This window comes from Tigriopus californicus, chromosome 4 (genome assembly GCF_007210705.1).
Source record: "Tigriopus californicus strain San Diego chromosome 4, Tcal_SD_v2.1, whole genome shotgun sequence".
NCBI classification, from domain to species: Eukaryota; Metazoa; Arthropoda; class Copepoda; order Harpacticoida; family Harpacticidae; genus Tigriopus; species Tigriopus californicus.
Genome location: NC_081443.1, coordinates 12,509,700 through 12,524,416, shown reverse-complemented (window position 1 = coordinate 12,524,416; position 14,717 = coordinate 12,509,700). Strand labels below are relative to the sequence as shown.

At 40.6% G+C, this 14,717-nt stretch overlaps 2 protein-coding genes across 2 annotated transcripts; one reads left to right on the top strand and one right to left on the bottom strand.

Annotated features, from left to right (window-relative positions):
• Positions 1 to 5,408: 5,408 nt before the first annotated feature.
• On the top strand, positions 5,409 to 6,844 carry LOC131879256 (transmembrane protein 19-like). Its single transcript, XM_059225527.1, has one exon. It carries the CDS (start codon positions 5,640 to 5,642, stop codon positions 6,711 to 6,713), a length of 1,074 nt encoding a protein of 357 aa, XP_059081510.1. The 5' UTR covers positions 5,409 to 5,639; the 3' UTR covers positions 6,714 to 6,844.
• LOC131879255 (phosphatidylinositol glycan anchor biosynthesis class U protein-like) lies at positions 6,786 to 8,171 on the bottom strand (the record flags this gene model as incomplete). Its single annotated transcript, XM_059225526.1, is given in 1 exon segment — positions 6,786 to 8,171. A coding segment is annotated over 1 exon segment (1,341 nt), but the record flags the coding sequence as incomplete, so codon positions are not given.
• Between the last annotated feature and the right edge of the window lie 6,546 nt (positions 8,172 to 14,717).

Here is a 14,717-nt window from a genome sequence, read left to right as displayed (position 1 = left end):
TCCTCTATATACACCATTAAGCACATCAGGAAATCAAATGTGGTCCAAAAATGCTTTCTCGCAATAATAACCAAAAAGATTCACACAACCTCCAAATCGTCAGTGTGTAAGAAAATTTTTAGATTCTGAAGATGCAACTAGAGAACTAGATTGTCTTGACTTATCTGACAGACAGACAGACAAACACCGAAGACTGTAAGTTGAATCGGCAGGAAACGACTGCCCAGCCCAACCATCCCATCGATCCCATCCCATCAAGGAATTAGTGATGGATATATCCCACAAGATGGGTCTCTTTAGATTTTACAGTTAGTTCTGACAGTTTTAACAAAGGATTGCATTTGAAAAGTTGGTTCGGGATATGGATAGCCTGGGAACCATGTTTGGCCAGAAGCTCCTTTGATAAAAGGTGGTCCATATTTTTTCCATGAACAATGAAAACTTAAATTTTGTCTGTTAAGCTCATCCTATTTTTCAGTTAGTGGTATGCCTTTTTTCGATGAAAGCATTAAGTAGTGACAGACGACTTGATCAGATTTATTTCAGAGATTTTTTTGCGGACATCCTTACCGCTACTGGGAATTGGATCCCCAACACATTTATTTGAGGATGTCCGTAAAAATATTTTTGTTATTTTGACCATCTAGCATCTTTAAACAGTTAACACTAAGCTATAAGGTGTTGGTCCCCGGAACATAATAGAATGAGTCGAATAAACGTTTTCACTCACTCATCCCAAGCAGGCAGTGGTGCGTCAAAATATGACATTATTTACTGAGGCCTTGAATCATTACATCGGCTTGCAAAATAGCATGATGAATTACATAAGAAGAGTTGCAATTGCAGTTACCACATACATTCTTTTCTTTGCTTCCTTGTAAAATCAGTAGCGGATGCGTAGGTAATACAGGGTTTTGAATCTAACTGGAACAAGTTCTTGAACAGAATTCCATGGATCAGCCATATCGGCATAATCTAAGTCATTAGTTGTTCAAATGTTGTCTTTTTTAACTTTATTTCCTGGGGGTGGCTTTCAATTGTGACATTTTGAGCAATGAATTTTCAATATTATCATATCAATATTAAAGATGCGTAACTATTAGAGATAAGTCATTTTATATTTGATTTCATACTGTTGAGGATAACATTGCCCGGTTACGCGGGGAAAATATTGAAATCGATTATCTCATTGGATATTGAAAATCTATAAATGGCTCATTGAGGCAACAGAGCAAATTATGTCAAAGACCTAAGATTGACTTATCTCTCTCACAAACACGCATTAATATTTGTAGCAAATGGCTTGTTCCTATGGGCACAAACGTTCCTTTCTAAAATTGTATATTAGAATTTGAAGTACCTTACCCTTGACATGAATTGTTCCTCTAACATGCTCTTTTCATGAAATGCAGCATGTGTATCCATATAACGACACAAATAATACCTTTTGACCTGCCGTTAGTGTTGTGGGTTTTTGCACTTATCTTATTATTTTACCTTTAAAAAAATGTAACATTGCCTTACTTTTTCTCCCTTTTTAATCATTTTTGTTGAACCAAAGGTAAGGAACATTGCAAGTTTTAGCCTGTTAATAGAACAATTATTGTCAGCCCGTTTTTTCCGTTGGTTCAAGTTTTCAGCTGTCCAGCGTCCAAGTTTAGCTTGAGAATCGAGTGATAGATACAACATGGACGAATAAAGAAATTTGACTTGCGCGAATGAATATTACGAGTGGGATGAATGCATAGGAAAGTCAAAAATATTGATGTCAGTGGCTGCCAGAAACATCCAAGCACTTCTTGAAAGTGAATCAAAGGTGTTTTAACAACTACAGAGCGAAAAAGAGCCAACTATTGCACGATACTTGAATTACAATCTTATAATCTTCTTGAATTATAATCAATCAAACAGGGCATTAGTCGTTCCTCATTAAAGGGATCGAATTACATTTACAGTCACATTAGTCAAAAATAATAATTCGTTACACAACCATTACTCGAAAGAGAATGTAATGGCGTTACTCGTTACAATTACTTTTACGAAAATTTTTTTAGATGACCAATATTTTATGGTTTACCCCATCCAGACTGTCGCAACCTTGATGTCTGTGGATGGAGTTATCTGAAGAGTAATAGGGAAGTTTTGGTTCTACATCTATGGTTTACATTGAGTTCGCTAACTCACCCAACCTATCTATGCGACACGTTCAATAAACTTCCTGTTTCCGCTACTCAGTCGGAACCAGACCATCTAACGTACAACACGTCTCGTAAGTTCATTCCTATTCTACATAGGCTAGAATATTAGGCGTATCGTTATCCTTACAGTAGTATNTTCATTCCTATTCTACATAGGCTAGAATATTAGGCGTATCGTTATCCTTACAGTAGTATCTAACAATCATAGCTAGTTTAGGTTGGTGTCACCCACACAGACCATGCTTCTCAAAAGAAATGGAGTTTTTTATTCAAGCAGTCCTAATGCGTTACATTTGAAGATTTCTTGTCAACATTTTTCAATAATGAGCCTTGGCATTTAGCCTTGGCACAATTGTTCAAAATGTATTGCATCGTATTACTTTGAGAAGTCAAGATTTGTAACCCTGGATGGGATAATAATTGTTAAAGGTTTGAAACAATGTCGCAAAATTCATGATGGAAAACAGTATTAAACATTGTGAAGTAGGTATAGCTTCTCTGTAAGAAGTCCATCCCTTAAGTGAAGTGAAGTGAGGAGGAGGCTTTGGAAATTTGAAGCCTCATATTCAAGCCAAGGAGACACTTTCCGCGCTTGAGTCCAACGGAATTTGATTGAGAAGATGTAAACACTAAAGTAGCAAGATTCAAAACCAATAACACATTCAGAGCGGTTAAGAGCAAACACAACTTTCAACCCTGACTTTCTTTGATCAAAATTTGCTAGATGGAATTAGTAAAAATGGCAATATCTGTTGAGCTTTAAGGTAGTTCAGCTGTCACGAGATACCCGAAAAATTAAAGGCCATTCTGGAAGCTGAAGAAGGAACGAGTAAATCCTGAAGATTTTGGGTCGTTACAATCACACAATTTTAAAATGTAATCCAATTACAGTTCCTTTTTCGAGAAAAGGAACGAATTACTGTAATTTCGTTACTAATGCCCTGCAATTAAATGCATGAAAACCGGAGCATAAGGGCTGGAAAGGATCAGCAGATGCCTCTTAAAGAGGATGGAGGGTGAGCCCCGATCCAAGGTGAGGCCTAAATCATCCTTTTAGCTCCGTTTCTTAATGAGATCGAAGCCTACCGGGGTATACGATGACAAATGGATAGATAAAATCATTTTAGAAAAACATATTTTGGAAAAGGAAATCAAATTTCTCCCAAGAGAACACAAGAAGATTACATTATTGTTTGTTCTTAAACTTATGGCATTTTATTTAGCGGTTAGGTTTTATTTGAACCATGACTAAAAGCTCGGTGCATATCATTGATCAGTAGCGTTTCCTTCAGATGGCACTGTTTTTCATGAAAATGCAGTGAAGTGCACAACTAGTTATATGAAGCACATTTATGAGATGATGTATACAAAACATGCATTTTGAATGTTTTAAGTTACCGTAAATTAGATTTTGACTTAATATAGCATCACACGATACAACATAATTAATTCATCTTAATACCTGAGATCGAAATTCTATGCCAATTGATTTGTGTTAATTGGTCTTTGGAGAATACACGGATTTGGGGGCGGGTTTTGAGGAAAACTGTAAAATTCAACTTGCAATATCCAATCAAAAACCGTCTTAAAAAGTCTTCAGAGCGTACTTGAAAGTTACTTAAAAACCTTCAAAACACCGTGCAATAGCATTATTTCATTTTTTGGTTCATTAAAGGAAAGCCAGGTATTGCTTGTCAAACAACGAATTTTGGATACCAGTGCCTTGATTGAAGACAAATCTGTTAAAGTAAAGCGGTCCCTTACTTCAGTTGATGTGGACCTCGAAGTCTTGAAGAAATTGGCTGAATCTCTTGAATGTGTCAACCAAGATGTGCCGAACATTCAAAATCCGAAAACGTTCCCTCGCTTGGATTCAAAACGATCCCACCCTCCCCTGGATCGTTCGGGTTTTCCATCCAAATGCAAACGAGAGAAGCTACATTCAACAAAATAACAATTTGACAAAACCTTGAAAACGATTTTTTTTCCCTTTAGTCAAGAATTTCCCTTCCTTGTTCTATTCCATGTCTTACTCCCTCAGCTTTTTGTCATTGAAAATACAAAAACGCCACGAAACTTTGGGTCCGAATGGAAATGTCCGGGATGAAATCTGGGTTGGGATCGGGTCCGGATAGAATCCTCCGGGATGAAATTATCCGGGATGGAATCGTCCGGGATAAAATCCCGGACTGGGATTAGAACCGGATCGAATCGTCCTGGATGAAATCCGGATTGGATCGTCCTCGAAGTCATCCGGATTGGGTCCTTTGAGCTTGTTCAGAACGGAACTGTGGAAATGAATTCACGCAGCCTCTCAAAAGAAAATGCCAAGGGTCTAAGAATTTGACACATTTTTTATTCACGCAACCTTCGAGATATTCATTGTTGATTTAGAACCTAGATTTCATGTTTGGAGAGATATTATCTTTAGGTTAAAGTAAGTCTTCAAGCATTTTGGTTATTTTTGTACAAAAAAAACCCTATGTTATAGATTTTAACCATAAAATGACGTAAAACCAAGGATTTTTGGGGAAAATAAAGGGTTTTGTTCATGTTTAGGGGAAATTTAGAGTAAAAATTCGGGCCATGTTTGACATTAAACCTCAAGCTTTCATTTAGAGGAAGTGTTAGCACGGCTTAGCACATACACGGGTGTTCGTTCATACCTGCATATACTAAGGGGGGTACCTAACTCAAGGTGCTGCACCACATCATTCCTAAGATTTCTTTTACAAGCCTAATATCATGTAAATCATAATCACTAAAAGACAAATGATAATTGAATCGGAATAAAGAACCTCTCACTGACACGACCCGTCTTTACCACTACATGTAACCCCATCAAAAGAAAGCAACAAATAGTTACAACTAGTTAGATTTAGGGTTTACTGCAGCTTACTCGGCAAACATCCTTGGCAAACATTAACCAATGCTGGTACACGTTATTCTCCACCGATTAGTTGGTGGTGTCACTTTTCTAAATCTTAACCTGACCTAATCAAACCTAATCTAACCTAACCTAACACGATATTAATAACCCTTAAAGTCTCTATCTAAACCTTTCTAACATTTTGCCACAAATTTAAAAATAAGCACCGCCAACTAATCGGTGGAGAATAACGTTTATCACCAATGCTTGGCCAGCGACGGAAAGCAGCGTCCTCTACAATGAGACACCATTGCCTAACATAACTGCCTCTCAGTTGTCATTGGAGCTAGCTCCAGAGGTCTATGATCCGCTCTAAAAACTGGTCTGCCTGGCTTGCTCAAAGTGTAGGCATGCTCTTGGTGTTTTGATGTTCAGGAACAAGGTACCCAACATCGAGCCCAGGTCCCTCTTCCAAGTCATCCACTCCGCCGTTTGTCGAACCGTCTGGCTGACTGTGCCGTTCCACAATCCTTCTTGGCAAGCCCCCCGAAATTGGCGTTTGCTCTTCTTTCATGGTCGTTTCATTTCGTGGACTCCTGAAAACTGAGCGGGTGTGTTTTGTTTGGCCCCGAAAAATCATGGCTCAGACGGGCGTGTCCCGGATCCTGTCGGAATTGGGCGTGTTGGCCAATCTCCTGCTCCTCCTGTCGGCCACATCCACCTCGGTCTTGGTCTATGTCCTCGGACGCATGATCCTGGGTGTGACCAACAGCACAGTCACGCCCACGCGATGGCTTGTGGTTACCTTCTTGCCCTTGCTCATCGCCCTCTACGGTCTCCTCCGTCAGTCTTTGAACCGTTCGGGCGCGCTCTTGGCCGTCTTGGTGGGTGTCGTCCTGTCCTTGGCCCACCTGTCCTTCCTGTTGAGCTTGCTCTTCTTCTTCTTCAGCTCGTCCCGGGTCACCAAGTACAAAGCCGAACTCAAACAACGCATCGAAGGCGACCAATTTCGGGTGGGCGGGCAACGCAATTGGATCCAAGTCCTGTGTAATGGGGGCATGGCCACCGAGGTGGCTTTGGCCTACCTACTCGAAGTGGGGAGTGCCGATCTGCCTTTGGATTTTGCTCGATATTACAACGCCTCCTGGCTGAGCTTGGCCGTGTTGGGCTCCATTGCCTGTTGTAACGGAGACACTTGGGCCAGCGAGATCGGGTCCGTCTGGTCCCAGGCACCGCCTCGTCTTATAACTACGGGTCAAATCGTGCCACGCGGCACCAATGGGGCCGTTAGTCCTATGGGTTTGGTGGTGAGTGGAGCGGGTGGACTTTTTGTGGGCCTGGGCTATTGGCTGGGGATAGTGTTGGGTGGGAATCCCATCCTGCTTCAATCCGCTCCAGCCCAATGGCCTGTGATTGTGTTTGGTGGGCTGGCCGGCCTCTTGGGTAGCCTCATTGATTCGGTTTTAGGGGCTACCGTCCAGTTTTCCGGTCAGCATAAGCGGACCGGCGCCATTGTGGAGGAACCCGGCCCGGATGTCGAGCCCATAAGTGGCTACGCTCTCATGAGTAATCACGGCGTGAATCTATTATCCAGCGTGCTGACAGGCATGCTCTTGCCTAAAATCGTGCTCAATTTTTTTGTATGATATTATTTTTCTTTTGAACCATCTCGAAACTGTTGAACAGTTAACCCCCAGAGTAATGCTCGAAAATAGTAGTATTATTACAACTTATATTAATAATAGAGATGTCGATAATACAGCTCATGTCAACACGATACGGGCGTGCGGCTTCTGGGTGCTCTCATTGACTTGGTTAAGGATCTTGTAGCCGTTGATCAAGTAGAACTCGCGTTTCAAGTAAGCAAACAGCAGATCCGTGAGCAGAAAGATTTGGGCCGTGCCAAACACGAGATTGATGGCGAAGAAGTAATTGGCATTCGCACTCCCGTTATAGATCCACAAGTGATACAGGATTGGTCCCAGAACCGTGGTCACGGTCAACATCACGGCGACCACAAAGAGCTGTTTGGTGTAGGGGAACAAATGGCTCAAAATGGGCAGCAAGGCCAAATAGAAGCCGACGTCGCCGTAGCTGGGATACGACTTGAATATGGCCGTTAAGCCGATCAGAGTAAAGGCCAAGAGAAACGGATCGTGCCGCAATTTGATGGCCAAAGGAATGACGTAGATAAAGGCGTTGATTTGAAATGTGCACACAAAGAACACGCGAAAGTGCTCGAACATCTCGGTGAAGAAATACCAGAACAGACCCATATTCGGGGTCAATTCCGGCACACTCAAGATGAACCCATAGGTAGCCCACAAGAAGCTGGGATTGCGCCCCATGATCATGTACGACATCCACAACAATCCGACGAGGAACCCACAGAAGATGACCAACGTGGGCAGGACATTGGTCGTGAGTTCTTGCCGCCACGATTTTTTCGAACCCTCCATGAACATGACCATCAAAGGCACAAGCAGCATGATCGGATAGAAACTCTTGTACACGGCCAGGGCCAAGAACAGACACGCCCCAATGCGGTTCTTCTTCAACATGGCCACCAGGAAAAGGGCCAAGAAGAAGTTGTCAAACACGGTCGTGGTTTGCCCAGCCGAGCTCAAGATGAGAAAGGGATTGAACAAATACGACAATTGAGCAGTGAAATCCACGGAATCCAAGGCGGTCTGCTCTAGTAATAGCTCAGCCGCATCCTTATGATAGGAGTCCGATTCCTCATTCTGTCGTTGGAGCAACCTTTGAACCACCAGACGGGCCAGCAGGCCCACCAAGGCCGCCGTTAACAGGTCAAACATGATGAAAAAGGCCGGGATTTTCTTCGCCCAAGCTCGACGTCCTTGCACCCATTGGCCCAATTTAAGGAAGAGGGGCGGTTCATGGCATAACACGCCGGAATAAGGATCCAGGCCCTGATTGAACAAGGCCACGCCTTCGGTGAGACGATGGTAGGCGTTCAAAGGCGTGGCAATCTCGACTCGTTGAGCAGGATTAAACGCATCGGGCGAGGCCAATCCCGTGGAGGCAGACGACGACGAGAAATAGATCCGCAGGGCGATGCCCAACCAATAAGGAATCATGAGAGAGCTGGCCGACATGATGACGAGACACGCAAAACCACCGGTCGATGAGGGCGTGGAGGCTGGCTGCGGGTGGGACTAATAGGTGGGCGGGGTCATGCTGAGAATGGGCCGATTCTTATACTCCTTATTCATGCTGAGTATGTGGTCCACCTAGACCGGGTGAAGGAAGGAGACCAAGGAGACTCACGAAAAAGCTGACGATTTGTTGTGGTTTGATGTTTGGCACTCTCCGGATTTGACTAAATTTCTTCGGCTTTTCTCACCGGAGGTTCCGTGATGGTAGCTTGGTTTGAACAAAACCAACGTCAAAATTGTCTGGGATTATTTCATTTTGTCATTTTGTCTTTTTATTAATGATCAAAGCTTTGCAATGTTTGCGATGCGATGAAAGAACCCTCTTGCATGTCAAGCAGGCTGTATGTAGCTTGGGTAAATTCTTTAGATTTAATTGTGCCATTCAAGTCCAAAAGGGTGACATTGGAACTGCACCGAGAAACATGTATCATAAGAAAACATGGCAATTACCAATGAAAACTTGCTGTTAAGAAACATGGGGCTAATTCATTATCTTAAGAAGAATTGAAAATTAAATCAATTGTGATTTATTACAATACTACTCCTATCACAAACACGACGTCAAATTGTCAGGTACATGGTTTGCTTGCCAATGAGTTCATCACTCGAGTCATAATCAATCCGGCGTTGGGTTGGCTTTGAGTGGATCCAAATTCCAAAGTGACTATATGAAGAGCTATTTTTTCCGTCATATACCTCTCACCTTAGATCACCTCATCAAATATTAAGGCCATTATTCCTATATCATCTGACACCTTCATCTAAAATTCTAAATTGAACAAAGATATTCTTGCTAGACAACAGCCTGGTTTCGATGAAGCAAACATGAAAAATCCTTTCTCTCAAACAACGAAACCTCTACCCAAAATACTTGCTCCCAATTTACATTGAGTAGGTTTTTGAAAATTGTAGTTTTTATAATGTTTTTAGGTAGGTAAGTTTTTTATGTGGGCTAGAATTTCATAAGACAAAAAAATCAAAGTTGTTCCCCATAATTTTCTGAGATAGCTAAATGACAAGATGTGTCTGGGAATTTCCGTCAAAACTCTATACTGTATTTACTTACTATAGCAAGTCTCGATTTAACGATCAATTTCGATTCAACGATATGTTCTCCGCTGACGGACAAATTCGTTGAATCAAAGTTCGACTTCACCCAACGGGAGGCCTTTCCGGAATTTCATTAGCTTTTTAACTTCATATCATGCAATAAGAGCATATTTGTATGTCTATGGCTGAAATCTACAATCGCGATTGGGAATCAAAGCAAGAAATAAATACAATCGAACTTCGATTGAACGATATTGTCGGTCAGTCGAGAACACATCATTAAATTGAGACTTGTTATGAAATATATACAGAATTTGGTATGAAGTAAAAATATCGTTAAATCGAAATTTATCTTTGAATTCAGATTCGTCAAATCGAAGGTTGACTGTACATTCAAATCCTGTAAAATAACATAAATGACGAAAAAAAGTCGGAGACCATTCAGTTGTTCGAAAGATAATGAATATCGAATGAAGCCAATTTTGGAATTTTGTCAACGGTAGCCTCTGGTTTTAAGACCAATTGCAGTGACTATCGAGGCTTAACATGGGTTTTAAGAGAACGTTCAAACTTTTGAGAACTCCGGCTAATGAGAACAATTGAATCCATCACTATTCTTTCTTTTTCGAGCTCATTCATTGCTTAATTTATTTCCCTTTAATATTCATAGGAATTTCGTAGAGGTAGCATCTTTAAAGCTAGATTTGGACAATTTTTCATCAGATGTAACATATGTTAATGTAAATGTGCCTTCCTATCATTGAGAGCTCCAAGAGTTAACAACTCTTGATTCTGATGTTTGGATAGGGCTAAAAATAAAGATACATACGCATTCTTTTAGGCGTCGGTCTCCAGTGCTGAGGAGCTTAAACCTTGGATTGAAATTCTAAATGTTGTTTCTTATCTTTATTTTCTGGTTAACTTTTCAATGGCTCTTGGTCCTATCAACAATGGACTGCCAGTGTAAAAGTTATGAGCACCATATTGGTAATTGGTACCAATTTGGTGTTCAGCTAATCATTTTGTGCATAATTTCTACTAATATTAGAGAGCTCATCATGTTTGAAATAAACTTTCTTTTGAGTTCAACATTGGTGGAAGTATCAAGTAAAGTACATTCCGTTCATTTGGGTGCAAGTTACGTTTCCCCCTCCCCACCGTGTCTCTGTCCAGGGATGACGTCGTCCTTGCATCCTGTAGCATTAGAAAAATTATACCTGAGCTAGACAATCCAAGTGCTTTTTTGTTGCCGTCGAATTGCACGTTATTGGTACAGGGGTTGCAGTTTTTAATAGTGTTGCATCGTTTCTTCAAGCATTGTGTGTTTAATCATCAGTATTCAAATTCAACGCCAGGTGCTGCTGGCCCTTCTTTAAGCCGTATCTTTTTGATACGCCAACTTCTTATTGTTTGAATGAGGAGTTATTAATATCTCTAAGACAAGCCGACTCACCTCACAAATCTTGAACTGGTATTTGACGTAAATTATAGTTTTTGGTCACTCTCCCACTCGGCCCTCGCTGTTTTCTTTGAGATAATCGTCACATTATCCGAGATTCCCGAAACTGGACGTGAAACACATTGACGATTAACTTTCTAACTACCAAAGGAAACGAAGACAAGAATAGGCTGGCAGTGTCATTCCACACAAATAACTTATGTTACTTTTTCTTAACCGTTATGTTTTGAGAGTACTTGGTTCAGTTGTCAAAAAATTGGAGGCTCCTCGTTTCCAAATAATGGAGACAGCCTAACTTTAACCAATTCGTGAGAAATGCTTCCACCAAATGTCGAGGATTTCACGACAGCTTCAAAAAGTATCCCTTGATGAGTTCTGGTGGGGATTTAATGACGCAACTTTCAAGACAGATAACAAAGATAATTTAATGGGGGTTCAACTTCTATCAAACAGGAAAAACTCAATTACTCTTGTTTCGTTTGTGAAGAGCAATGTTATGTATAATAAAAAAATCAACTTGAGCCATGTTGTTACGACCAGGATATTACACGGAACTCTGTCTATCTAGACCCCAAATTTGTTTTCTTTATAACGGACGTGTATTGTTCTCTCTGCGTGTAAAAACTCAAATCAGATGTAGGGAACTAGTGTGCCATTGGGGACATCCCGTGGCGCAATCGGCTTGCCTGGCTTGCTGGCCTTTATCCATGCCACGATATTGTGACCCTTCAATTGTGGACTCATAAGGGCAACCCTTGGGCAAGCTGCATATCCGACCAAGGACACTAAAGCAAGGAATCACCAAACCTTTCCCACCAAGTAAGGCCTAAACTTTTGCCGCTGAAATTTTTGAATGTCAGTTATTGGCATAATTATTGAACAAAATATGTGACTAATATCATTTTCGTAACCATTGATGGTATGTGCTTAAAACCAGGCATTCAGATAAACTTAAAATGTCTTAAAGTACAACAACTGAAAAGTGCTAATTAGGTTTTCTTGATAAAACAAGAATTTGCTCAAAACACAATCAATAAATTCTCTTTTGCCAAAAAATACTATTCGTAGAAAATTCTTTCAGACACATCTTGACCAAATTTCAAGTAATTTGACGCATTTGTTATGAAACTATGGTTCTCACTCTAGGAATGGCCCTCAATCCAAAATGAGACATACTGAAGCTCAGAGCTACATATAGTTCTTTAAACTCATTTGGATGCTTCATAATCATGAAATAATAATTTTAAGAGGTATGGAACATATTTATTTGACTATTTTGGTATTTTGGATGCTTCTGCAAGAAAAACAATTTATTGGAGTCCAAAGTGCAAATTGAGATCTAGTCTACTGTACTTTGATATTTCTCTGTGCCCCTTAAATAATGCCTGCCTTTTATGCAAACTTCCTAATAAGTAGAAATTTAAACTCTAAAAAAAAAATCATTTCTCACCAACGCCGCCTGATGTTTTTTTGTCAAATGTGTGGGTTTAGACAAAACTATCAATTGTCCATCCAAGATATTCTAATATGTTAACATTTATTTTATGTACATCCACTTTTATTGCTCATTCCATGCATTTTTTTTATGTTTTGTCAGTGTACATTACCCATCAACTAATAAAATGACTCTTGATGATTTTCTATCTGTGTGTTTTTGAGCAATTTCACGCAATATTTCACCAATTTCAATCGAAAAACAATTTGATTGTTTTTGATTAATTTGATATTCATTTATTCTTCTGACTTTCAAGATTAATTCAGTAATATTTAGTATATGGACGGAGTTGTATATCAAGGAGATCATTATTTAATTAAAAACACCTTAATGTACTATGCAGTACGGATATTCATACTGAAGTTAATGTCTTGATTCAACGCAATGGCCTAAGTTGGCGGTGAGGGGAAATCCGTGTCGTTTCCTCTCTATAGAGTCCCTGATCCGACCCATCAATCGGCATATTAGCACTCATACTGGCTCTACAGCCCCATGTTGTGGCACGCTGGAATGATAAGTGGCCCATCAGCCCCTGGTATATATAAGCCTTCGTCGCCTTCAGGTTTTTGTAACCATCCTTGTTGTGGAAGCAATTCCGGTCGTTTTAGCCATCCAGGCCATCGTCGCCATACTGGACCTTCCACTTTACTGCTTTTCACTGACCTCAGAGAAAGCATGGGAAAAACTTATCCGCCCTGTGTGGCACACCCGGTACCCTGACTTAGTCATTCAGAACAATATAGTTGTCATTCAGGTCCGTTTAATGGTATACTGCTTGTCAAGTGAACGCGTTCAAGATCAGCTGACGTTATTCCATGGAGTAAAATCAAAGACTTTACTGCTTACAGCTAAACCGCATTGTGCATGCATTGAATTTTGACATTTATTCCATTTTGCATGCTTGTCTAAGCTAACAGCATTGTGGTATTGAGCCAATTTGATAGTGTGCTCACTGATTAACAACAAACATGTTCATTTAGTAACGTATCTTCACTCAAACTCACTCAATTATTGAAAATTCAATGGGCGGATAGCTCTAGTTGACTGTGATGTTCGATGACTGTAGATCTCCCTCCCCAAAATGCCCAAAATCAGGGTGCTGGACTACTTTTTCCTTAAATGTTCTTCACTTGACATGCCCTGTACCGTCACTTTGAGTGGCATCCCCGACCTTTGTTGACATCTTGGCTCTCGCTGCTATCCAATAGGCAAGTAAATGAAATTCGAGGCAAAATGTAGTTTGACACTCTGGTGTTGGGCATTGTGTGGAGGAAGAACTTAGACAAACATCACACCCAAATCACACTGTGATTCAATCGAATTTACAATAATCAAGTCAAGTTGTGCAACAAAGCTCAAAAAAAAATCTGGGACAGTTCTGTCACCGCACTAACATCTTGGCTCAATATTAAAATATCGTTTACTTTAACAAGCCTGCAAATTGAAGTAGATGACAAATTAAATATTTGCACAGTGCAAGTTGGGTGGGCATGTTGTCTATAGTTTTGCTCCATAGAATGACGTCAGCTGCTTATTTCCCTTTACTTCTCAAGGTTAATTACTTCTTGAGAAGCCTTATTGATAGACTTCACCATTTCAAGTTCTTGTCCTTCCGATTTTTCTCACATCTTTCAATTCCGTGGAGATGGATGGTTCTAATGAAAATTATTGTGTTAATCCCAGTTTAGGAGAGGATCACAGCATCAGTTTGTTTGAGTTTTTGTATTCCTTTGCGCCATCTTTTGGATATGTAGGGATGTGTCCAACATGAAAATGACAAAGCTTTGTCCTCCAATAATTGAACTTCTGTGTGAAAGCGAGCCTAAAGTTTTATCTTTTCAATCACATCTAGCACTATCCTTTGTTTTTTCTGCTTATTTTAACACTATTGTAATCGACTCATGCCATAGCCCAAACCTTGACACATCCCTACATAAGTCTAAAGGGGGCGTTCAAGTGCAAAGGGGTAGACAATGACTCCCGTGACCATGTCCTATTGCAGTGCCTGTAGAGGCTTAACATACATTTTGGATGCACCTTCAAGCCCTCCTGAATCAAGGATAGTTAGAATAATGAAATCCTTTCCTTTTTTCCTCGGGCTCGTTCATTGTTCAACTGGCACATTTCAAATATTCATAGGGCATATATAAGCTTTGATGTAGTAGGATTTATATTGTACCAGGACAAGATTTTGACCAAAAATCCTGATTAACTTATATATTCCTGACCTATATACTGATATTCCAGCCAGATCTGCCAACTCTAGTTCATGGGTGGTAAGTTCAAGATGATTAGTATAATGAACATAGGAAAACTGAGGAGGGTTGGCTCGCTCAAGTCTTGCTCACAGACGGATGTAAAAGAAGGGACCGGGACCATGGCCGGGTCCGGGTCCATGACAGGGTCCAGGTCCATGACCGGGCTGAGCCCGAGGACAGGCCCAGGGTGGGTGGGCTGACTGGAGGGG